This window comes from Chiloscyllium plagiosum, unplaced genomic scaffold, assembly GCF_037043375.1.
Source record: "Chiloscyllium plagiosum isolate Xiang-an unplaced genomic scaffold, Cpla_swu_hap1 HiC_scaffold_28, whole genome shotgun sequence".
In the NCBI taxonomy this organism is placed as follows: Eukaryota; Metazoa; Chordata; class Chondrichthyes; order Orectolobiformes; family Hemiscylliidae; genus Chiloscyllium; species Chiloscyllium plagiosum.
Genome location: NW_028270166.1, coordinates 10,391,842 through 10,417,736, shown reverse-complemented (window position 1 = coordinate 10,417,736; position 25,895 = coordinate 10,391,842). Strand labels below are relative to the sequence as shown.

The 25,895-nt window shown below is 42.3% G+C and overlaps 1 protein-coding gene across 2 annotated transcripts in view; it reads right to left on the bottom strand.

Annotated features, from left to right (window-relative positions):
- The window catches only part of LOC122565413 (CUGBP Elav-like family member 4), a 475,156-nt gene that overhangs the window by 422,740 nt on the left and 26,521 nt on the right, over window positions 1–25,895 (bottom strand). For both annotated transcript variants that reach the window (XM_043721364.2, XM_043721365.2), the window contains exon 2: window positions 8,047–8,129. In XM_043721364.2, coding sequence (XP_043577299.1) covers window positions 8,047–8,129 — 83 coding nt within the window. The remainder of the gene's footprint in view (window positions 1–8,046; window positions 8,130–25,895) is intronic.

The window sequence follows — 25,895 nt, the reverse complement described above, 5'->3', positions numbered from 1 at the left end:
GTGGAGAGGGTGAGGAGATTTCCAGCACTGAGTCAGACTTACTGTTAACAGGAAGCAGTTTGGCAGCTTTGCCGATGACCTAAGACTCCACTACACTGGCCAAGAAGTGAAGTCATGATTTGGAGATGCCGGTGTTGGACTGGGGTGTACAAAGTTAAAAATCACACAACATCAGGTTATTTCCACTAGCTTTCGGAGCGCCACTCCAAAACCACCTGGTGAAGGAGCGGCGCTCTGAAAGCTAGTGTGATTCCACGTAAATCTGTTGGACAATAACCTGGTGTTGCGTGATTTTTAACTAAGAAGTGAAGTGAAAGCCTTTCCTAGGATCGATGGATACTGATTGCCTCCACAGTGGATATCACAGATGAAGTGTACTTTCCTGAGGACATCAACAGGAATTCAATGGCTACTGTGAACATGAAGCCATTATCCCATTTTCCACTCGGACCAATGTCCCAACGGAGATCAGATTCTCACGTCTGAAATATCATATTAACAACCTGAACCACATCTCAATTCTAAAATTCTCATCATTTTAAAGGTTTGAGTATGACTTGGAATGATGTCCAAAATATGCAAAGGACATCTCAAAGCCTCCAGAGGCAATTTATATCAGGTACTGTCCCTGTATATTTGTAAGAAATAATGAAAGGACATTTGAGAGACCCTTCAGACGCCGGGGTAAATGCTTTGAGATGGTCCTCTGCAATAGAAAAAAACAAGTTTAGTCTAAAAATCATTCACAGTCCTGATGCCAAGAGCTGGCTTCAAAATGGGGCAAAGCTGAACACTTGGAAGACAGAGTTTAGATATTCAGAACACTTGTTTTAGAGGTGTTAGATGTTGGGAGTGGTGTGATAAAAGAGAAGACTTGCAATTGTACAGCACCTCTCATCAGTGGTCCCAAATCACTTTACAACCAATTCTGTGTTTTTGAGGTGTGGTCACAGCTATAATGCAAACGTGATAATTTGTAGGTACTTGTTTTTTTTTAATTGTCATGTTCATATCAAGGATAAATATTGGCTAGAAAGCCAGGAATAACTTTGGTCCTGTTCTCTGAATTTGTGCCATATGATCATTGATGTCCCTCTGAGGGGGCAGACAGGGTTTTGCTTGCGCATCCTATCTCACTGTCCCTGAGCCCTCCTCACTGTCCACAACTCCACGAAGATAGGTGGAGTTGTGGACAGTGAGGAGGGCTTTTGTCGGCTGCAGAGGGACTTAGATATGATGCAGAGCTGGGCTGAGGAGTGGCAGATGGAGTTCAACCCTGCCAAGTGTGAGGTTGTCCATTTTGGAAGAACAAATAAGAATGCGGAATACAGGGTTAATGGTAGGGTTCTAAGTCAGGTGGAGGAACAGAGGGATCTTGGGGTCTATGTACATAGATCTTTGAAGGTTGCCACTCAGGTGGATAGAGTTTGTAAGAAGGCCTATGGAGTATTATCGTTCATTAGCAGAGGGATTGAATTCAAGAGTCGTGAAGTGATGTTGCAGCTGTACAGGACTTTGGTTAGGCCACAGTTGGAGTACTGTGTGCAGTTCTGGTCACCTCACTTTAGGAAAGATGTGGAAGCTTTGGAGAGGGTGCAGAGAAGATTTACCAGGATGTTGCCTGGAATGGAGAGGAAGTCGTATGAGGATAGGTTGAGAGTTCTCGGCCTTTTCTCGTTGGAACGGCGAAGGATGAGGGGTGACTTGATAGAGGTTTATAAGATGATCAGAGGAATAGATAGAGTAGACAGTCAGAAACTTTTTCCCCGGGTACAACAGAGTGTTACAAGGGGACATAAATTTAAGGTGAAGGGTGGAAGGTATAGGGGAGATGTCAGGGGTGGGTTCTTTACCCAGAGAGTGGTGGGGGCATGGAATGCGCTGCCCGTGGGAGTGGTAGAGTCGGAATCATTGGCGACCTTTAAGCGGCATTTGGATAGGTACATGGATGGGTACTTAATCTAGGTTAGAAGTTCGGCACAACATCGTGGGCCGAAGGGCCTGTTCTGTGCTGTATTGTTCTATGTTCTATGTTCTATCTGAAAGTGAAAAATCACACAACACCAGGCTGTAGTCCAGTAGGTTTATTCAGATGGACTAGCTTTTGGAACACTGCTCCTTCATCAGGTAGCTACCTGAGGAAGGAGTTGTGCTCCAAAAGCTGGTACTTCCAAATAAACCTGGTGGATTATAACCTGGTGTTGTGTGATTTTTTTATCTTTGTCCACCCCAGTCCAACATTGGCACCTCCTCATCATATCTGAAAGATGGTATCTTCAACTGTGCAGCACTCCCTCAGTACTGCACTTCAGCTCTTGCCCTGGAGTAACACAGAAGTAGGTGTGTAATCTACTGAGGCCAGGCTGACTCAGTGCATGAGAAGGTTATGTTCATGGCTTAAATCCCACAAGTGCCCACTACTATACTTTGTCAGCTTTCTGCTTGATACACTGCCTGGGATCCCATAATGTCTTGAGATCAGGATGGCAGCGTAACTTTCATAGACATGATCATCACTGTATCCTAGCATGTAGAAAAAGTATTATAGCATACTAACCATGAGACACAAGGCAAGGGGCAGGAAGAGGTCAGAGGAGGGGACAAAAATCATACTTTGTCATTTGTGACTTCTGACAAGTGTGACAGTGATTTTAACAAACAGAAAACACACACTATATCGATTGACCTCTGTAAAAAGTACAAATATTGGTCTAGGGCTCTGACAATGAGTCTAGACCCCCTGAAAATTTCAGCGGCCAACATTTGAGAATTTTCTCCTTCTGACACAGGTGGACACATCTCAGACAGCAAACAGAAGAAAACATGAAATTAGGGGAAAAAACTATTCAGTCCATTAAGTTTGTTCCTCCACAGACCTGATACATTCATTTGCCTGTCACTGCAAAAGGTTCCCAAGATCCTCCTTCAACATGGTACCAAGCTGAATTCCATAATATCTGTCTATCCTCCTACAGTCATCCCTGAGTGTGTACTTTTCCACAGTGTGACAGTTCATGGTCACAGAGGTCTGGGAGCACCATGTACCTCTCAGTGAGACAGACACTAGGCCAGGAATGCATGGTACAAATTTGTTAACAAAAGCTGCAACATGCTGAGAATGCAAATGTCAGTGTCTAAAATCATGGAGTTTTCGTAAACTATTTGGGCGACTAGTGGAAGTCCATTGATTGGTTCCCCATCACATTGCAGCTCTCAATAACAGATCTCAAGTAGGCCCAGGGAGGTGAGGGAAAGCAAATTAAAAGTGAGGGATTGGGGGCAGGACTGACCAGAGGTCTTCAAGATGAGCTGCAAAACCAGGAGCAGCAAAGAAGTGTTAGATTGTCATTGGCTAGTGCAAGAAGCTTAACTTCTGCTTTAAGAAGGCAACTGAAACAAATTAGCATTCAGTCTGTTATCTTGGGATGGGGTGGGGGCAGGAAGAGGACAGATTTATGATACAGTCCCCAATTCATAACTGCAATCAAAATTAGGCATTAACTTCAAATATCTCCATATGTAGAGTCATGGGGATCCTGCATCAGCAGATTCAGCCAAGGCCTTGGCACTACAGGAGGTTAAAATGAAGCAGATTCTAGTTCTATATGTTTCATAAAGTCAAGATCATGTTTGGATAGACCATTTGTGTCACATACTTCATGTACATGCCCACTGGTATCAGCTCGATACTTGATCAGAGCAGAAATACAGGCAATCTTCAATAATATTTATATACACACCCACATACCAACACACACTTTCCAAAGACTGAACCACAGAAATGATACAGCACAGAAGGGGGCCATTCAGCCCATTTGTCTATGCCAATTCGTAGAAACTCAGGTGCCCTTTCTAATCCTTCTCACACACAGCCCATTGCCCTGCAGTTTATAGCACTTAAGGTGCAGATCCCGGCACCTATTGAATGGGTTTAAGGTCTCTGCCTCCACCACCAACTCAGCAACAAATTTCAGACACCCACTGACTACCATCTGCGTAAAGAAATCCTTCCTCATACGCCCTCTAATCTTTCTGCCACTTAGCTTGATCAATGACCCCTGGATTTTGTGCTGTCAGCTAAGGGAAACAGGTTCTTCCTGTCTACTCTCTCTCTAACCCTCACTATTTTGTACACCTCAACCATGTCACTCCTCAGTCTTCTCTGACCCAAGGAAAACAACATCAACGTCTCCAATCTTTCCTCATAGCAACTATTCTCCAGCCCTGGCAATATTCCAGTAAATCTTTCCTGCACTCTCTCCAGAGCAATTACATCCTTCCTGTAATGTGGTGTCCAGAACTGCACACAATCCTCCAGATATGGCCTCAACAGTGTTTTATACAGTTTCATCATTATTCAAAACGTCTGCCAATGAAGGAGGACATTCCAAATACTTTCTTTACAATCTTAAGGCTCTCTACTGCTACCTTTAAGGGTCTGTGAACTTGCATGCCAAAAGCTCTCACTTCATCTTCTGCTCTCAATATATTTCCATTTATTGCATATTCCCTTTTACTGTTTGACCTCCCTGAATGCTTTACCTCACACTAATCAGAGTTGAACTCCATCTGCCACTTTCTTGCCCACTCCAACAACCCATTTACATCATTTTGGAACTTACAGCCATCCCCTACGCTATCCCCTCCACGGCCAATTTCAGTGTCTCCTGATAATTTCCCAATTGTGCCCTCCGTATTCAAGACCAAATCATTGATGTGTTAAACAAAACACGAGCGAGCCCTGCGGAACATCGCTCGAAACAGATTTCCCTTTGCAAGGGCAGCCATTGACTATCACCCTTTGTTTCCTGTTACTGAAATAACTAATCCATAGTGATTAGAATTGAGAGCACTGACCAACTCTTTCTAACAATCAAGGTCAGTTGTAGAACCACAGCTGTACCCACAACAGCTGAAATTTACAACTATTTGTGGCCTGTATAGCTCAATCTGTTGAACCATAAGGACGGCACTTCAGTAAAATTGAAACCAAGGGAGGACGTCATCTTCACAGCAGTGTCGAGCTGTGACACAGCAATTTTGACAATTTTCTGTTTTTGTGGATTGATGAAAAAAGATACAGCAGGCTTTCCAGGCCATCCTAAAGGTCTTCACAGTGTAGTTGCTGCAGTAATGCAGAAATCACGGCAACCAACTTACACAAAGCAAGTTCCCACAAACAACAGTGGCCAGATTATTTGCTTTCTGGTATTGGTTGAGGATAACTATTGCAACGACACTGGTGTGAACCCCTTTCCCCTCCCAACCCTCAAAATAGTGCTGTGGGATCTTCTTTGGCCACCTCCCTAGAGGGAAGACCAGACCTCAAATGCATACCCTGTCTAAAAGGTAGGGGCATCTCTGGCAGAGCAGCACCTCCATCAAACCCCACATGGGAGCGTCAGCCTAGATTTCATGCTCAAGGCTGTCGAGTAGGGGTTCGTAACCATGAGTTTCTGAGCCACAGTCAAAGGGCTTGGCAACACCAAAGGCTCTTACAGTCAGTTCTTCTATAACGCAATGGTTGTGCTCTTGTGCAACCCCGTGTAATTTTAAAATTGCACTTTAGAAACAAATGTTGGTGATGTAATCGCATTATAGCCAACACGCGTTTTAAAAGTTTCTGCTTTAGAAACAGTGTCCCCAATTTGCCAATCACGTTACAGTGAATTTGCGTTGATGAATCGCACGTTTTAATGGAACGTCTGTATTAGAAAATAGAGAAACACTAAGCAAGCATGACAGTGGAATGTATCTGCTATGGACAGCCTGTAAACAGAGCCGTTAGAATCTCAATATGAACAACACAAGCTTCCGTACTTCTTGAGTGAGGTCAGGTACATGCCATAAGACCATAAGACATAGGAACAGAAATAAGCCATTCAGCCCACGTTTCAAATCTCAGAGCAAACTTCAATCCATAGTTGTCAACCAATAATAATTTGCATTTATATAGCCTCTTTAAATGTAGCAAAACATCCCAAGTCACTTCACAAACAAAATTTGACACTGAACCACAAAAGGAGATATTAGTTTAGATAAAAGCCAAAAAATCTGCGGATGCTGGAAATCAGAAGCAAAAACAAAAACAAGAATTGCTGGAAAAGTGCAGCAAGCCTGGCAGCATCTGTGGAGAGAAATCAGGTGCAGTGACCCTTCTTCAGTTCTGAAGAAGCTGCCAGACCTGCTGAGTTTCACCAACAATTCCTGCTTTTGTTTTTGATATTAGACCAGAAATTGGGTTTGAAGGAAAAGACAGAAGATGAGCAAATTTCCAGTGCTGAGCTCTTCGGCAGCAAGATACCAACATTTCTTTTTAAACAGACATCCATTTTTCCAACTCCCAGTTGCACAGTTGATTATGATGCAGTTTCCACAATCAACAGTTTCCTGGGGCCTGACATGGAAAGCAGAAGCAGGGGTTGACAGTGGTTGGTATGTATTTAATTCCATTATTGCACTGGGGAGTGTCCCAGTACACAATTTACCAAGCTACTGATACACAGAATTGAATCCAGCTGGAAATCTAACCTGATTAAATCTATTCAAAAATAGAGAAATGGGATACACTGCTGTTAAGCCAACATACAAAGGAAAGTTTAAAAGACTTGCACTTAAATAGCACAGTTCACACAGTCATTCAAATCCATCACAAAAGAATTTCACAAACAACAATCTATTTTGAGATGTGACTTGACTGCTATATTGGACATGGCTGTTCATTTAGGAAATAGCAAGATCCCACAATCAGCACTGGAACACGTTACCAGCCTGCTTTGAGCAAGTCAAGTGAGAAACGAAATGCTCGCCAAGCCACCAGGGGAACTGCATGTGTGTGCCCTTCCAAAATCAAACAAAACAGGAGATGGTTCTTTGGTGTCGTATGCGAAGATAGTACAGTGACAGTGCAGCACACCGTCAGCAGCTGACTGGAGTGTCAGCCCAGATCGTCAGATCAATTTCCAGGTATGACGTCCTCAAACTTCTTTTCTCATTATCTCTCTAACTTAAAATAATGTTGACCTTGCTTTCCGCACTTCCTGTGCAGCCGTAACCTTGTACACCTCACTCTGTCTAAGCACCCAATGATCTATATGGCCTTTTTGCTCATAATTTGTCTGTACTGCTCACAAAACAAAGCTTTTCATTGTACTTAGATACATGTGACTACAATAAACCAATAAAAATAAACCACTGAAATGTCATCACTTGTCCAAACACATTGAAATGATGTGCACGTCATTTATTTCATTATTTTATCATTGGAATCTCAAAATAAGAAATAGGGCCATTCATCCCTCGAATCTACTGCATCATTCAATATGATCTTGGCCTCAGCTCCTGCATGTTACCCTTAAACTTTCACACCCCCACCCACATTAGGTCAAAAATCTGTCTATCTCAGTTCGGAATATATTCAGTGATCAAGCTTCTACTGCTCTACAAGCTTGAGAATTCCAAACATTCATGACCCTCTCAGGTAAGAAACTCCCATCACCTCAGTCTGAAATATTTAAAATGGTGCCTATCTTTAAGGTAAAATTGAGATAGGTTTGTTTGTTACTCGAGACAATGCACCAGAACAAACGAATATAGAGAAGCTAGTCCAGCCACCCAGTGACCGAAGGCTAGAGTTGAAGTTGAACCACAAACATGCAAGAGGACCAGTTGCTATATTTTTGTACGTATAATGCTAAATTGGTCTCAGATTGGTTGTACTGAAAATTTGCAATGCCAATAAAAACCAGAAGCAGTTGGCCTCAAAACAGCCCTTTAATCATAATCTCCTGCAGTTACCCAGACTAAAATTATCCCTGAGGGATGTCTACTTTACATTAATTACAATGAAGCCTCCAGGAAAACACATATTCGAGCTGCACTCGGCTGTAAACAAAGTGATGGAGCTGGTTAAGGTCTGTTAACCTACAAGCTGGTTTACAGAAAAAGAAAAGTGTTAGTATCCAGTTCAGAAAACAAAACAAACAGCAAACGAGAAAAGAAGAGAAATACCGTAATATGAATCTATTCAACACTGTATCAACTTACCCCAGGCAGTGTCTTCTGCTCATGTAATGCATTCTGTGCCTTGATAGCAGACTCTCTTGCACAGTATGTAAGGAAGGCACAGCCTGGAGGAACAGAAGTATTATATGAGAAACAAACCAAAATAATCAAATGAAATTTCATTGCATCACACCACAATGTTTAATAAAAGATAGGTTAAAAAGAAAGAAGATTACAGCAGATCATGAGGTCCATTCATCAGATACTGCAATCTCATATGACCTTCTACTTTCCTACACATTCACAATTCCCTGGGAGAGGAAAAAAAATCTCATTTTCAAATCTGAGAATTTTGTCCCTGACCCCGCTAAAGCAATTGAGCAAGCTTAAATTACTAGATAAGATGCAAAGAGTAGGTTGTTTTGAAAACCCCAAAACTGGGTTTGTTTCCACTGGAATTTGGAAGAGGGAGGGATGATTTGAATGAAGTATCAACGATCCCGAAAGGTCTTGACAACGTGGATGTGGAAAAGATGTTTGCACCTGTGGGTAAACCCAGAACTAGGAGCCTTTGGTTGAGGCACCACACCTTTGGTGTGGTGTTTCGGACAGAGACAAAGAGAAATGCTGCACAGCTTTGGAACTCTCTGGTGGTGGTGGTGGTGGGGGTCAGTGAATATTTCTTAAAGCCGAGGTGGATTATTACGAGTCGAGAGTGTGATGCTGGAAAAGCACAGCAGGTCAGGCAGCATCTGAGGAGCAGGAGAAGCGACATTTTGGGGATTCCTGATGAAGGGCTCTGGCCCAAAACGTCGATTTTCCTGCTCCTCGGATGCTGCCTGACCTGCTGTGCTTTTCCAGCACCTCACTCTCAATTCTGATCTCCAGCATCTGCAGTCCTCACTTTTACCTAGTGGATTATTATGAGGCAGAGTAATCAAGGTTTATTCGGGAAAGATCCGAACGTGCAGTATTGAACAAATAGATCAGACGTGATCTGAATGAATGGGGCAGCAGATTCAAGGGACTGAACAACCTAATCCTAAATTCTATGCTCGTATAAGCTCCAGGATATCAGCACTGGAATTGCCAAATCAACCATTCCATCAATTCCTCCCAATATTTTAAAAGAAATATGGTGACCTACAGGATCAGAACAATCATCTTCACATCTCAACAACAAGGGTTAGATAAAAGAGTTCCAAAGATATTGATTTTATTTACTTGAGAAAATATTAAATATGCTCTAGCCATTCCCACTTTGTAGTTTCACAATTCCATGCATCCAAATTTTGAATATGACAAAATATTGTATTTTGAGTCCTCTAGGTCCCACGAACCGTATTGGCCAATTTCCAACCTTGCCCTCCTTCTACATCTTGACTGTGCCTCACAATTGCTTGTCTTCAGCCTTGACTCAGTGATGGGGCTCTCATCTCCTGAGTTCAAATCCATCCCCAGAAATTACAGCAAGAGATTTAGACACTCCAGTGCAATACCATGTGAGCTCTGCACAGGCAGAAACTCCTTCTTCCAGATGTGATGACAAATCGAGGTACTGTTAAAATCCCACAGCAATTAGCCAAGAAGAGCAAGATAATTGTCTGGCCAACATCTATGATGATCACTTTATTGACTGCTATTTGTGGTACATTTCTGTACCCATACTGACTGTCACATTTGTATGCGTTCCATCAGTCACTATATTCAAGAAATATTTTGTTGGCTACAAGACAATGTTAACAATATTGTAAAGATACATGGGTGAAGGGTATTAATTAATTTAGTATTTAGAGTTATCAGTAAGGATGTTTATGCAATAGTGGTAGTGTCCCTACTTCTGAGTCAGGAGGCCTGGGTTCAAGTCCCACCTGCTCCAGAGGGGGTTTATGGTATCTCTGAACAGGGTGACTGGAAAATACTTAAAGAGACACGAGGGGCACGATCCTGGCCAAAGTGGTCAGCAACAGGTTCAAGCAGTATGTGATGAAAGAGGATCATTAGCCCCCTATTGCCTGCCCTTCCTCTGCGGCTACGTTTGTGCCTGGAAGTCCTTAGAGAGGGAGCACGTGGTGTTGACCAACACTCTTGATGCCTTCAGAGAGGTGGGCATCACAGCAGGTGGAATGCCTTATTTCCAACTCCATTTTAATTTAAAACCAAAAACTGCGGATGTTACAAATCTGACACGCAAACAGGAATTGCTGGACAAACTCAGCAGGTCTGGCAGCATCTGTGGAGAGACAGAGAGAGACCAAGATAGTGTTTGGAGTCCAATGACTCAAACTCAGTTCTGAACAAAGGGTCACTGAGCTTGAAACGTTAACTCTGACTCCCTCTCTATTGATGCTGCCAGACCTGCTGAGTTTCTTCAGCAATTTCTGATCTTGTTCCATTTCAATTTAATCCCTTCCCTCCTTCTATTCTTTCCCTTTCGTGGGCAGTGCCTGTTAATGTCATTGCTTGCACTGGCAATTTGGAGGCTGTTTCATTAAAAAAGAGAGACCACTAAGATCTTGTAACATAATGGTATTGTCTCTACCTCTAGATCTGAAGTTCTAGGGTCAAGGCTCAGAGGTGTCTCACAGCATGTCTGAACAGGTTGATTAAAAATAACTAAAGACAGACTGCTAGGGTTACTGAGCGAGTGGTAGATGCAATCGCACTCTGCAAATACACCAAGCATCAAGAGAAAGAATTGTGTCTAGCTTCAGACTTCATTATCTAGCTTGGGATTCAATTATCAGACTGTTAGGAGAACCCAAGGTCATGAGAAGTGCAAAGTATTTCTTTCTTTGTAAAACTTGCCTCAGTTGGAAGGACTGTGATGTACAGTTGAAGCTAAATAAATGGAAGTGCATTCTGTGAATACTGTTCTGAGCCAGCAGAGTCCTATGTGACTGGAATATTGTTTGGTGGGCTGGAGCATAGGATTGCTACCTGTGGAGGCAAAACATTTACTATAGGAGGCAGCAAGCCAGCACTGAATGCTGGGGATTTAGTTCAGGAAGTATTTTGGTATTTGCTTAACAACTTTTAGTGATCATGAAATAATTTATATAGACTTTTACCTCATGAGATTAAATGGTTGGGATAGAGTTCATGACAAAGCAGAGCAGATTTAACGAGCCTATTGGTCTTTTATATTTCATACATGATTTTATTAATTGCTTCTAAATGTAAAATCACATCAGTCATGCTGTTTCGCCCGCTCTCCCTCTAAGAAGACTACTGGCAGACTATCCAACCACAGGAGGCATCGACGTCAAATCCAACCCCGTTTTGACTCAAAAAGGACACGCAGCCATTTTCTAATTCTGAATAAAAGGTTGATAATTTCAGACTAAGGATGAGGAAAGAAATTCCTTCACTCAAAAGGAAGCAAATATTTTGAAGTCCATGGGGTCATGGGTGCTCAATCATTAAATACTGTCAAGACTAAGTTCAATTGATTGTTGGCACTAAGAGAATCTCTGTTATAATAAGAGACACAAGCAATTTGGAGGCAGGGATGGAACTTTGCGATGACACACAAAATCAGTCTTGATTCATTGAATGTTGGTGGATGTTCAAAAGGATAGTCTGTCCATTATAGTGATTGTAACGAGGTCAAGTGGACCTCACAGAATATGAGCTGTTAATCTGGTCCAATCAGGGAGCCCTGTCTGACAGATATAAACAAGAGTGTCAGAGGTTCTGTTCACTCTGAGAGCTAGATCAGTGTAAAGAACCAAGCTCATGTAAATAAACCATGACCTGGTGATGGGATGCTGGCCTCTGTGGAGTTACTTGGTTGGCAACAAGGATAACTGATGATGGCACTGAATTATATCATTATACTCGGAGACCAGGGAGAACAAAGCAAGGAATTTGTATGGAGCAAGATGAACAATCCCTCCCCTCCTATTTCTTCATTTTTATGTTCTAACAGTAGTTGCCAGATCTTCTTCCAAGGTGCAGGTCACTCAGTATCCTTTAGCCAGTTCAATGATCTTCCCTGTCCCAATGGACCGATCCACAATATTGAATCACAGCAGGTAACATCTCATAGTTATTTTCTCTGATGTAAATAAAGGCAGCCAGAAATGTGCCTTATCTAAAATAGTAGCCAATTAGCAGGTGTGATTCAAGGACATAGTTGACTGTATTAAGTTTTGGAGTTGGAGAACTGAAGACTAGCAGTGAGTCATATACAGAGATGTAGCAAACTAGCAGCCAGAGATACACAGGGTATTAGCGAACTGGCAACAAGTTATACAAAGGGTATTAAAGAACTGGCAGAGAGTTATACACAGGGCACTAGACAGCTGGTAATCAATTGCATGGGCACTGGATAGCTGGTAGTATATTATATGTAGAACAACAGATGGTTGGCAGTGACTCATGCACAGGGCATTGGATAGTTGGCAATGAGTTATACAGGGCAAGAGAGTTATACACAAGACGCCAGATGGCTTGCAATGTGTTACACACAGGGCACCAGATGCTGCCACTGACTTATATACAGTGCACTAGATGTTTGTTCGCCTGTAATGTGGAGGTCACCAGAGTCTGGTAATGAGTTACATGCAGGACCCCAGCCACAGAGGACAACAGAGAACTGGCAGAGAATTACTCACAGGGTACCAGACTATTTGCATTGTGAGTCATGGAGGACACCAGACAGTTGGCACCGAAAAATGCACAGGACACCAGATGGTTGGCAACAAGGATAACTGATGATGGCACTGAATTATATCATTATACTCGGAGACCAGGGAGAACAAAGCAAGGAATTTGTATGGAGCAAGATGAACAATCCCTCCCCTCATCCCTTGAATTTGAGCATTAAATTCCAACCAGCTGTTTTTACTGTTAATTCTGTTTTTAATGTGTAACACGTAGGGACCTCTTATGGGACAGTGATAGTAACCCTACCCCTAGCCTCAGAAGCCTATGTTCAAATCCCACCTGCTCCACAGGTCTGAAGTAACATCTTTAAACAGATTGATTAGAAAATTAAGTTAAATTAAAACAAAAGTGTTACCAGTAGGGCCCTATTGTGGCACAGTGGTAGCATCCCTATCCCTGTGCTGAGAGGTCCATCTGGTCCAGAGGCCTGTAATAACATCTCTGAACAGGTTGATTAGAAAAGATAGGTGAATAAAAAAATGTTATATGTTACCAATAGGTGGCACAGCAGAACACAGGCAGCGTAGTGGTAGTGACCCTACCCCTGAGCCAGGAAGCTCAGGTTCAAATCCAACATTCCCGAATAGAGATTAGAAAACATTAAAATAAAAGTAAGTGGAAAAGAGGAAGTGAAATAATAAAAGAGCAACATATAAATAGTCCAATTCGAGAAGGGTCCATACTGGACCTGGTGTTGGGGAACATGCCTGGCCGGGTGGTTGAAGTTTCAGGAGGGGATTACTTTGGGAATAGTGATCACAGTTCCATACATTTTAGATATTCATAGACAAAGGCGAGAGTGGTCCTAAAGGAAGAGTGCTAAATTGGGGGAAGGCCAACTATACCAAAATTTGGCAGGAGCTGGGGAATGTAGATTGGGAGCAGCTGTTGAAGGTAAATCCACATTTGATGTGTGGGAGGCTTTTAAAGAGAAGTTGATTAGAGTGCAGCGTGACATGTTCCTGTGAAAATGAGGAATAGAAAGGGCAAGATTAGGGAACCATGGATAACAGGCAAAATTATGAAACTAGCTAAGAGGAAAAAGAAAGCATTCATAAGGTCTAGGCGACTGAAAACAGACAAAGCTTTGGAAGAATATCAGGAATGTAGGACCAATCTGAAACGAGGAATTAAGAGGGTTAAAAGGCATCATGAGATATCTTTAGCAAACAGGGTTGAGGAAAATCCCAAAGCCTTTTATTCATTTATAAGGAGCAAATGGGCAACTAGAGAAAGGATTGGCCCACTCAAGGACAAAGCAGGGAAGTTATGCATGGAATCAGAGAAAATGGGTGAGATTCTTAACAAGTATTTTGCATCTGTATTCACCAAGGAGAGGGACATGATGGATGTTGAGGTTAGGGATAGATGTTTGATTACTCTAGGTCAAGTCAGCATAAGGAGGGAGGAAGTGTTGGGTATTCTAAAAGGTGTTAAGGTGGAGAGGTCCCCAGGTCTGAATGGGATCTATCCCATGTTACTAAGGGATGCAAGAGAGGAAATAACTGGGGCCTTAACAGATATCTTTGCACCGTCCTTGAATGGGACCTGTTTTGGGACCACTGCTGTTTGTCATTTTTATAAATGACTTGGATGCAGGTGGATGGGTTAGTAAGTTTGCAGATGACACTAAAGTCAGTGGAGTAGTGGACAGCGTGGAAGAATGTTGCAGGTTGCAGGGGGACTTGGATAAACTGCAGAATTAGGCTGAGAGGTGGCAAATGGAGTTCAATGCAGATAAATGTGAGGAGATACATTTTGGGAAGAATAACAGGAAGGCAGAATACTGAGTCAATGGAAAGATTCTTTAGTGTGGATGTGCAGAGGGATGTTGGAGTCCATGCAACTAAACAAAACGATAGTGCAGTCGCACTTGGAATATTGTGGTACAGTACTGGTCGCCCCATTATAGGAAGGATGTGTAAGCATTGGAAAAGGTGCAGAGAAGATTTACCAGGATATTGCCTGGTCTGGAGGGAAGGTCTCATGAGGAAAGGCTGAGAGACTTGGGTCTGTTCTCATTGGAGAGAAGAAGGCTAAGATGGGATTTGATAGAGAAATACAAGATGATCAGAGGATTAGCTAGGGTAGACAGTAAAAGTCTTTTTCCTAGGATTATGATGTTGGCTTGTACAAGGAGGCATAGCTACAAACTGAGGAGTGATAGATTTAGGACAGATGTCAGAGGCAGGTTCTTTACTCAGAGAGTGGTAAGGGCGTGGACTGTCCTGCCTGCCAATGTAATTAACTCAGCCACTATAGGGGCATTTAAACAATCTTTGGATAAGCACATGGATAATGATGGGATAGTGTAGGGGGCTGGGCTTAGACTAATTCACAAGTCAGAATAACATCGAGGACTGAAGGGCCTGTTCTGTGCTGTATTGTTCTATGTTCTATGAACATGGGTGAGGTCCTGGAGGACTAGAGAGTTGCCAATGTTGTTCCCTTGTTTAAGAAGGGTAACAGGGATAGTCCAGGTAATTATAAACTGGTGAGCCTGACATCAGTGGTAGGGAAGCTGCCTGAGAAGATACTGAGGGATAGGATCTATTCCCATTTGGAAGAAAATGGGCTTATCAGTTATATGCAACATAGTCTTGTGCAGGGAAGGTCATGCCTTACCAACTTAATAGAATTCTTTGGTGAAGTGACAAAGTTAATTGATGATGTGATATACATGGACTTCAGTGAGGTGTTTGCTAAGGTTCCCCATGGTAGGCTGATGGAGAAATTGAAGTTGCATGGGGTCCAGGGTGTACTAGCCAGATGGATAAAGAACTGGCAACATGAAACAGAGAGTAGTAGTTGCTGTGGTTCTGTTCGCCAAGCTGGAAGTTTTTGTTGCAAACGTTGCGTCCCCTGGCTAGGCGACATCATCAGTGCTTGGGAGCCTCCTGCGAAGCTTCGATGATGTCGCCTAGCCAGGGGACGAAACGTTTGCAACAAAAACTTCCAGCTCGGCGAACAGAACCACAGCAACGAGCACCCGAGCTACAAATCTTCGCACAAACTTTGAAGAGAGTAGTAGTGGAAGGGAGTTTCTCAAAATGGAGAACTGCAACCAGTGGTGTTCCATAGAGATCGTGTAGGGTCCAATGTTGTTTGTAATATACATAAATGATTTGGAGGAAGGTATAGGTGGTCTTATTAGCAAATTTTCAGATGACACTAAGATTGGTGGAGTAGCAGACAGTGAAGGGGACTGTCAGAGAATACAGCAGAATACAGATAGATTGGAGAGTTGGTCAAAGAAATGGTTGATGGAGTTCAATCCGGGAAAATGTGAGTTGATGCATTTTGGAAGATCCACTCAAGAGCAAACTAAACAGTAAATAGAAAAGTCATGGGAAAAATTGATGTACAGAGAGATCCAGGTGTTCAGGTCCATTGTTCCCTGAAGGTGACAACGCAGGTTAATAGAGTGATCAAGAAGACATATGGCATGCTTTCTTTCTTCAGACTGGATATTGAGTACAAGAGCTGGCAGGACATGTTACAGTTGTATAAGACTTTGGTTTGACCACATTTAGAATACTGAGTACAGTTCTGGTTGCCACATTACCAGAAGGACGTGGATGCTTTGGAGAGGGTGCAGAGGAGGTTCACCAGGATGTTGCCTGGGATGGAGGGCACTAGCTATGAAGAAAGGTTGAGTAGATTAGGATTATTTTCATTAGAAAGACAGAGGTTGAGGCGGACCTGACCTACAAAATCATGAAAGGTATAGACAGGGTGGATAGCAAGAAGCCTTTTCCCTAGAGTAGGGGAATTACTAGTGGTCACAAGTTCAAAGTGAGAGGCAAAAGGTTTAAGGAAACATGTGTGGAAAGGATGCCTGGAACACATTGCCAGCAGAGGTGGTAGAGGTAGGCACAATAGTGTCACTTTAAATGTATTTTGACAATACATGAATGAGCAGGGAACAGTGGGATACAGACCCTTAGAAAGCAAGCGACAGGTTTAGGTAAAGGATCTGGATCGGCACAGGCTTGGAGGGCCGAAGGGCCTGTTCCTGTGCTGTAACTTTCTTTGTTCTTTATTCAAATGCCACATGGTAACACAGCTGATGCATCCTTACCCTCTGGTCATCTGAACATGCAGAAACCCACGGCTACCGAAAAGTAAAAAGGGCAATTGACAACAAGGAGAGTTACTGAGTGTTTGATGCAAATTGTACACTCTCTGTCCCCCACAGGGAAGCAGCAAACATAGCAAAAGTCATGCAGCATCTGTGTTTGTCAGCAGGAGGCATGTTTTCGGGGCTCCGTCATGGTATCGGTGTAACCAACCAAAGGTGCACGACTGACAAGCTTCCAGCTTTGTCCCCCCAGCTGAGACCATCTCCATCCTGAGGAGGACTGACTACCTCCCTTTCTCCTGAATTGGAGTGAGCAAAACCTCGGTCTCAGTTCCAGCACATTAAGATCACATATAATCCGTCTAGTTAGTCAATCAAGAACAGCTACTTGAAACATTGCGGATTAACCCAGTTTGACTCCTGTGTAGTAACAGTAATATTTCTCTCCTGTCTATCAAGCGAGGACTCAAACTCATTCCAGTAATATCGAGCACAACAGATATTGAAAATCAAATATAAGGCACTGATTTTCTGATGTAATCTTCAACCAAAGTGAAAATTGCTACAGTGTCTGGATCAAATACAACATCATGCAGCTCATTCTACCAGCTACCTCTATTAATGTTAAATTACAGCGATATTGATTCTCTTTAGGGAGGGGAAGGGATGTTGGTTGGGGGAGGGTGGTGCAGAACAAGTGGTGTCACTTAACTAATGTGCAGCTGTGCTGACCTTTGAACCCTATTCCTCACCACGGTAGACAGGTAATGACTATTAGCGATGGAGCTGAACACTAATGAAGGTGGGTTATTAGACAAAGGTTATTGACCTTTCAACACAGTCAAGTCACACTCAGAATTGCTAATTCAAGATCTGGTTAATCCAGTAATGCTCAGTGTTAGGCACAAGACTGAGCAATATAGACCAATTTTTAAAATATGAGTAGCAATGGTACATTTATTTCCCCTTCAGTTTTTTTATGCGCTCCTTTCCTGACAACACTGGGTGTCCTATGGTACCACAACCCACAAGTAACTGAACATGCTACCTCTACCAAGTATTCAATCCTCACGAGAGTCTAGATAATGGGCATCAGAGGTTAGTTGGCTGGAACCCAACCTTGTCCTCACACAACATCTAGCCCCATCAACTTATGTTTTCTTAAATTGAGTGATCAGGAGTACAATATTGGTAGCTTTGCTGCCCAGAGCACTGAGGCTAATTATGACACCCTCTGAGACAGTGTAGTGTGGCACAGAATTTGAACTGAACTTGGGAAGCACCAACTGTACGGTTCACTTTCCAACCCATATCCTACAATCTTCCGGCTCCTGCACATCTTTCTCTCCACCCCCCCCCCCCCCCCCCCCCCCCCCAACCTCTCTATTTTCCCATCAGTAGCAGAGTGTTTCACATCATTTCTGAAGCTTCTGCCCTAAGTCTCAATGCACCGCAACTTACTCCCTCATACTTAAAAGCCTCTTTAAAATCCATAGCCTTCAGCCCCCCCTTCCTAGATTTTCTGCTCCAACACAATGTCCACGTTCACTCTTGTGAAGTACCTTGGTACCTGGAGAAGACACTATTTAATGCGAGTTGCTGCAGTTCTACATTAGGCAGCAAATTTGCCAACTGATTGACATCAATATAGCTTAGCGATGAATTGTTAGAGCTGTTAGCAAAGCCATTGCCTACTGTGTGCAGAAACAGAATGAGTTAAATTGTCGGTAGCTGATCCTTATTTTCTTACTGCATATTGTTTGCTATTTCCTTCACACTGTCACCTCTAAGTTGCCTTCCTTCAAGATAGTAAAAGCCAAAGTACTTCAAGTGTTCCTGGTTACTCATTCTTTTAGGGGTCAGTCAAGGCATTCATTGCCTTGTCATCCAGAGACCCCAGTTAATGTTCCACAGACACGAGTTCAAACACACCAAAATCTGTTGCCTGTCCCTAACTGCCTTTGAGCTGAGGTGGTGCCAATTCTCAGTTAACCACGTACTGTGCATCTGCTGTCGAATGTAGCCCAGACCAACTAAAAAGATATTAGTGAACCAGCTGGGTTCTTAAAAAGACAAGTTTAACCACCACTGAGACTGGCTTTTAATTCCAGATTAATTGAAGTCATATTCCACCAGCTGCCTTGCTGGGATTTGAACACAATTCCCAAGAGCATTAGTTTAAGCCTCCTAATTACTAACCCAATGACATTACCAATACAACCACCATCTCTCTTCTCAGTAACTCTGAACTCGATATTGTACTCAGAAAAGTGAAGTCTGTGCGCAGCATTCAAAATTAAAATAAAAGAAGCATATCTAACTCTAAATCATCAATAACAGGGGTTTAAGAGCATATGGATTACTAGAAGCTAAAGAAGAATCATACCGTTTAGTATCAGCCTTAAGACATTCTGCAGCAGAATGAATGGTTAAGCTGTAAACTAATGGAGAGAGACAAAACGGCTACAGGCAAATGTAAAATTGTTTTTACAGTAAGGTGCTAAAAGCTTTTTACAAGAACAAGGCAATCTGAAGTGATTTTACAACATATTGCAAAAGACCTAAACTATTGCTAAATGACTAAGTGGTTTTCACTAAAAAAAAGTGGAGTTGAGGATCAAATTAACCTTTTAACCTATGGCATAGTAACAGATACTTATAAAATATAAGCTATATTCATGTCTCAGGAGAGGACTTGGGAAGTTGAGAGAAGTGATGAGCCAGAGCTTGGAGTTAGTTAGCGCACACATCACCCCAGAGGGGGACAGGTCAGACAGCTGAGTGAGAAAAGCAATTTCATGCTGAACGACCCTGTAGATTGTAATGTTTTCTTCCTCTGTAATACCTCCAAACTAACGAAGCTTTGAAAATGCTTCTAAAAGACAACAAACATGAAAATAACACTAAATTATTGGCCCTTCAAATATTTGGTGAGTTCAATTGTACAGCCACTGGAAACTAGGAAGGTCCTAGCTTCCAACCCCCTGGTTTAATGGACCTCAACTGAGATGGTAAGATGGATGGTACAAGTGGAAACAATGCCTCTGGTTTAGAGTGAGAGTAAGATTAGATTGCGATTCTCATTTCCCATTGCCATCTTAGTGATATTAGAGTCGTAGAACTGTGCAGACCTTTTGGTCCAACTCATCCATGCCAACCAGATATTCTAAATTAATCTAGTCCCATTTGTCCCATATTCCTCTAAACCCTTCCTATTCATGTACCCATCCAGATGCCTTTTAAATGTTGCAATTGTACCAGCCTCCACCAATTCCTCTGGCAGCTCATTCCATATTGGATAGGCTGCATTTGGAAAGTCCTCAAACTAAGTATGTTTTCCCTTTGAGATTTTGCATTCTTGTGATTCTGTCTGGTGACAGCAAGATGCATAACTCCATCAGCATGTCTCTTTTCCTTGACCCTGTATTCAAGCTCTGTACAACCAAGTGACTATTAAATATAAACCCTAGCGATATGTATGATGAAGGTGGAGAGATGATAGTGTCAATGGATTAATAATTCTACAACCACAGTTGGTGCCCCAGAAACATGGGTTCAACCTCTCTATAGCAGTGCATAGAATTTAAATTCCATGCATAAGGAAAAATCTGCTATCAAAAACTCATGGTAACCATGAAACTAACATCAATTGTTGCAAATAAAAAATAAATCATTTTGGGAAGGGGGAATGCCCTACCTATTCGGTCTAGCCTGCATGTGACTCCAGACACATAGCAACATGGTGACTCTGAATTGATCTCTGAAATGGCCCTAGCAAGACGCTAAGAAAAGGGCAGTTAGTGAGTGGCAACACTTGAAATCAACATCTACATCCCATGAAGCAAAGAAACAGGAAGAGGACAACCCTGAGACTGATACCTAACTTTGAAAGACATGACCTTTCGTTTTTAAAAGCATGACCAATAACTCAGTCAACATCTTCAGGAAGGACATGACAGAAATTCCAGTTCCTAGTCATGAATTTAAGTGTGAAGTCAAGAACGTCCTTGCTTTTGGTAAGTGTAAAAGTGGACACAGCTGTTCATAAATAAAGGTAAAAATCGCACAACACCATGTTATAGTCCAATAGGTTCATTTGGAAGCACTAGCTTTTGGACTGCTGCTCCTTCATCAGGTGGTTGTGGAGTATGAGATTGTAGAACACAGAATTTATAGCATAAGGCTATAAAGAGCCCCAGCAGTCACTTCTCTAGCTTCTAGGGTACACCTGATCATGGCCTGGGGATTATCCAATTTTATGCATTTCAAGACATCCAGCACTTCCTCCTCTGTAATATGGATATTTTTTAAGATGTCACCATCTATTTCCCTACATTCTATATCTTCCATGTCCTTTTCCACAGTAAACATTGATGCAAAATATTTGTTTACTGTCTCCCCCATCTCCTACGGCTTCACACAAAGACTGCCTTGCTGATCTTTGACGGGGTGCTATTCTCCCCCAGTTACCCTTTTGTCCTTAATATATTTGTAATACCCTTTGGATTCTCCTTAATCCTATTTGCCAAAGCTATCTCATGTCCCATTTTTGCCCTCCTGGTTTCCCTCTTAAGTATACTCCCACTGCCTTTATACTCTTCTCAGGATTCAGTCAATCTATCCTGTCCATACCTGACATATGCTTCCTTCTTTTTCTTAACTAAACCCTCAATTTCTCTAGTTATCCACCATTCCCTACACCTACCAGCCCACCACACTCTGGGTGGAAACATATTTCCTCACTTCCTCCTGCCCCTTATCTTAAGTCTATGCCCCCTGCTCATTGATCAAGAAAAAAGCTTCCTTCCTCTTTATCCTGTCTATGCCACTCATAATTTTATACATCCCAATCATGTCCCCACTTAGTGTCTTCTGCTCCTTGGAAAAGTAGCTAGCATCATTTAAGAAGCATTTTGAAAGACTCATGAACAGGCAGGGTATGACAGGGATACAGACCATGTGCAGACATGTGGGATCAGCTTAGATTGGCATCATGGTCAGCACAGATATTGTGGGCAATACGGCCTGTTACTGTGCTGTACTGTTCTATGTTCTAAACAATCTCTCTTCATAACTCATACTCTCCAGCCCAGACAGCACCCTGGTAAATCTCCTTTGCACCCTCTCCAACACTCTCACATCCCTCCTATAATATGGATTATATAAATGAACACAATCCTCTAGCTGTGGCCCAACATTTTACACAGTTCAAGAATAACCTCCCAGTCTTAAACTCTATGCCTTGGCTAATAAAGACAAGTATACCATATGCCTTCTTAACCAGTTTATCTAGTGTCCCGTTACCTTAATGGACCGGTGTAGATGCACACCAAGGTCCTTCTGATCCTCAGTGCTTCCCAGGGTCCTACCATGCGTCATGTAATCCCTTGCTTTGATCGCCCTGCCAAATGCATCACCTCACATTTATCTGGATTGAGTTGCATTTGCCATTGATCAGCCCAAATGACCCACCCATCTGTACCATACTGTAATCTCATCTTTGATGTTTATTACATTAGAATCAAGATTATGGTAATTTATTTAAACAAAAATTTACTATTTTGATGAAATCAATCATGAAGTTTTGTGTCTTTATCCACATGCTTGTCATCCAAATATTTTCAAGATACAGAAACTCAAATTAATAACAACTCATTTTAGTCCATCTGTGAGGGTTGCTTTATTATGAAAGGGCTTCTTAAAGGGCACTGTTATCATGAGAAGTTCCACAGGATCAAAACTGAGATGAACTTCATGTTAGCCATTATCTCCATAATCCTTGCGCTTCTCCACTTCTGAGACCATACCCGAGATTATTGTTCCATCATCAGAGGCCATTCCTTCAAATCGAGCAAGAATGCCTCAAAATACTGCCATGAGATTGTTAACATCCTCCAGAGCAGCCAGATAGGGCCTCCATTTAATGTCTCATCCAAAAAGCAGTACATCTGACAGTCAAAGTTAAAAATCACACAACACCAGGTTATAGTCCAACAGATTTAATTGGAAGCACTAGCTTTCGGAGCGCTGCTCCTTCATTAGATGGTTGTGGCCTACAATCACCTGACGAAGGAGCGGCGCTCCGAAAGCTAGTGCTTCCAATTAAACCTGTTGGACTATAACCTGGTGTTGATTTTTAACTTTGTACACCCCAGCCCAAAACCAGCATCTCCAAATTCTGACAGTCAAGTTTCCTTCAGTACTGCACTGCAGCAACAGCCTTCATAATCACCCTCAAGCAAGACTTGAACCCAGAACCTCATGACTCAAGAGGGGAGAACATTAGAGGGAAGAATTAAGTACCCACGGAGCCACAGCTGACAAATACTGTTACTGAGATTTTGAGTTTAATGAACGTATATGATCGAAACAGGTTGCATGCATTGCACTACCAGCTCAGTTGGCTGCATGTTGTCAACAGTGCAGGGTCCACTCCCATTCCAACTGATGCTCCAATGAAGGTTCCTCCTTCTCAACCTCTCTCTTTGCCTGAGATGTAATGACCTTAAGGTTAAACCATTACTAATTATCTCTCTATTGAGGGAGTGGGACTTTGGCCCACAGACCACCCTTCACTCACAGCCATTGACAGACCTTGATGCTCATGTACCTCTGCCTCCTCTTTCTTTCATATCTTGCCTGGCTGCAGCTTGTTGTTTGGGCTGCAATTCTGCATGGTTCCTTCCCTTCAGTATTTCCTTTCTTTACACTGAAGAACACCATGGGATGTGGGGCTAATGTAGTTTCCACGCAGCAAGTGAAACAGACCCATCAAAACACAAGCATCAAAATTGAATAGAAATATTTCTGTGAGAAATGCCAGGTTTGAATTTGATACGATTAAAATGATGACCCCGCTGTATCATTCACTGCAGCAATTCCATGTCCCCTTGTTCTGTGCTGCAGCATTCTTTAGGGTAACCTTCAGATAAGCAGGAGGTTGCGGTATCTCAATAAAAAGCTCATGAGCTGAGGCAGATTGTATCTTTAAGGTGCTCAGTATCTCCTCAATTTATGAAGACTACAGAGGATGGGTAGTTGAAGTTCAATACCAGCTTCCACCTCAGACATCTATATTTCTGTCTGCTTCAAGTTGATGGCTGCCTGATTCCAGAGGATGGCACAACAGAGGATAATATCATCTGGACCACACAGCTCCCTCTGTCCTCCAGATCTGGACATGATTTTCAATCTCTAAACACCTACCCTTCCACTCTTTGTCATGTCAGGAAATTGCCTCATTTCCCTTCCATTTTGCCAGTTGAGGATCAAACTAGTTCCTTTTGAACCCAAGCCCGCAGCAAATCAAAAAACTGCCAATACTTGGTACTGGTCTAAAGAAATTGTGACAGGACATATAACAGCAAAGAAATAATGTTCATTTTATATAGAATACTGATTAGGCACCGGTTAAAACACTACATGCAGTTTTTGGCAGCTGTTACGAAATAAAAAGACATTAAAGACATTGAAATCCTACAGCACAGACTCTTAAAGTGAGAACAGTGATGGAAACCTATACTTATGAGGGGCAACTTGATATACCGGAACAATTTCCACTGAAGCCAGGGAGACAAAGAGAAGATTTAAGAGACATTTTTAAAATTATGAGGATTTCAATACAGTATATGGAACTACACTTCCTCTATTGGGAAGTCAGAGATGAAGGGTCATCAATTTAAAACTATTGCTGCAGTGAGTGAAAAGAAAGGCTCACAGAAACTTCTTTAAACAGAACACTGTCAGAATGTGGAATGCTTTGCCAAAGGGAGTGGTGGAATCGGACCCCATTGTGTTATTCAAGAGAGAAAAGAAATTGAATAAATATTTCAAGCAGAGAGAGAGAGATGCAGAGCTTTAGGGATAGGGCAGGTCAGGAAGATTAGTTTTGAACTACATTATTAAGTGTGACATGTCAAATGGCCATCTTCAGCTCTGTAAACCCTAATATTTCTTTTCCAGCAAGTTGGTCAGAGACATTTCTTCAATTGCTCTAGTGTAGGAAAATCATCACCCAACTAACCACTTCCCACTTCTCATTCTTAATGGTGTTTCTTAATATTCATATTCACCAGCACTCATTTTGAAATTCGTCATTGTAGTGTTTAAAATGAGCTGGATCTCATTGACTATGAATTCCCTGATTGGGGTTTTTGACTTGGGCCAATAGGGAGCCCTGGCTGACAGATAAACAAGGGTTTTAAAGAGTCTCCTCATTCTAGAGACTGGCTTTGAGCTGGTTGGTCAAAGCCCATGCACTGTATACATGTAGCTAAAAGGTGACTTGGTGATGGAATTCCAGCTTCTGCGCAATTAATTCAATCATCATCTCCAGTGAGCCTCTGACTGACTGAGGAACAGAGATTTTGATTACCAATGTCTCAAAACTGAGACTAAGGCAAAGGTTTACCAGGCAATGATTTGTGTGTTCCTCCCTGCTTTGGCACCTCCATACCCTAAAACAGTTAACATAAATAAGTGCCATCAGTGGTGCCCTTGCAAGATCCTCCAAATCTGGTGACAAGAAAGGTGATAGATCAGCAGCATCACTTCCCAAGTCAACTTGTCCCACATCAAAATGTTACTCTTTCAAAACAAATATTGTTGGACATGACATGTTGCTCATTTACCTGAAATCCGGCTTCAGAAGCAACTGCTCCACTTGGAGTGCTCCCGACAGGACAGCAGAAATGTTTTGGGAATGTCTCTGGAGTGGTCAAACATATTCACAGGAGACCCCCCTGAATTGTGACTGAACAAGATGGAGAAGACTCGTTCAGGTAGATACCAAACACAGAGAGATTTTGTGAGGAACATGCAGAAACAAAGTCAAGAGGGCAGACAAACCTTTAGTCAAGTCATTTATCCAACCCATCACACACCAACTGCCCGCATAGGGCAGAGGACACAATGGATTGATCAGAGATTCCAGGCCCAGAGTGGATGTGAGTTATCCTCAATCTCAAAAGACTGCCTTAGAGAAGATTCACCAACAAAATACAATTGTGAATCACATAAAGGCACATAGTCTCAAAACAATACTACTTAATTACACACCCTTTAATAATTAAACATTCTTGTGAATTAAAATTATTGTGAATATGAAAGTGACCGGAACAGAGGCATAAAGCGGTGTTGC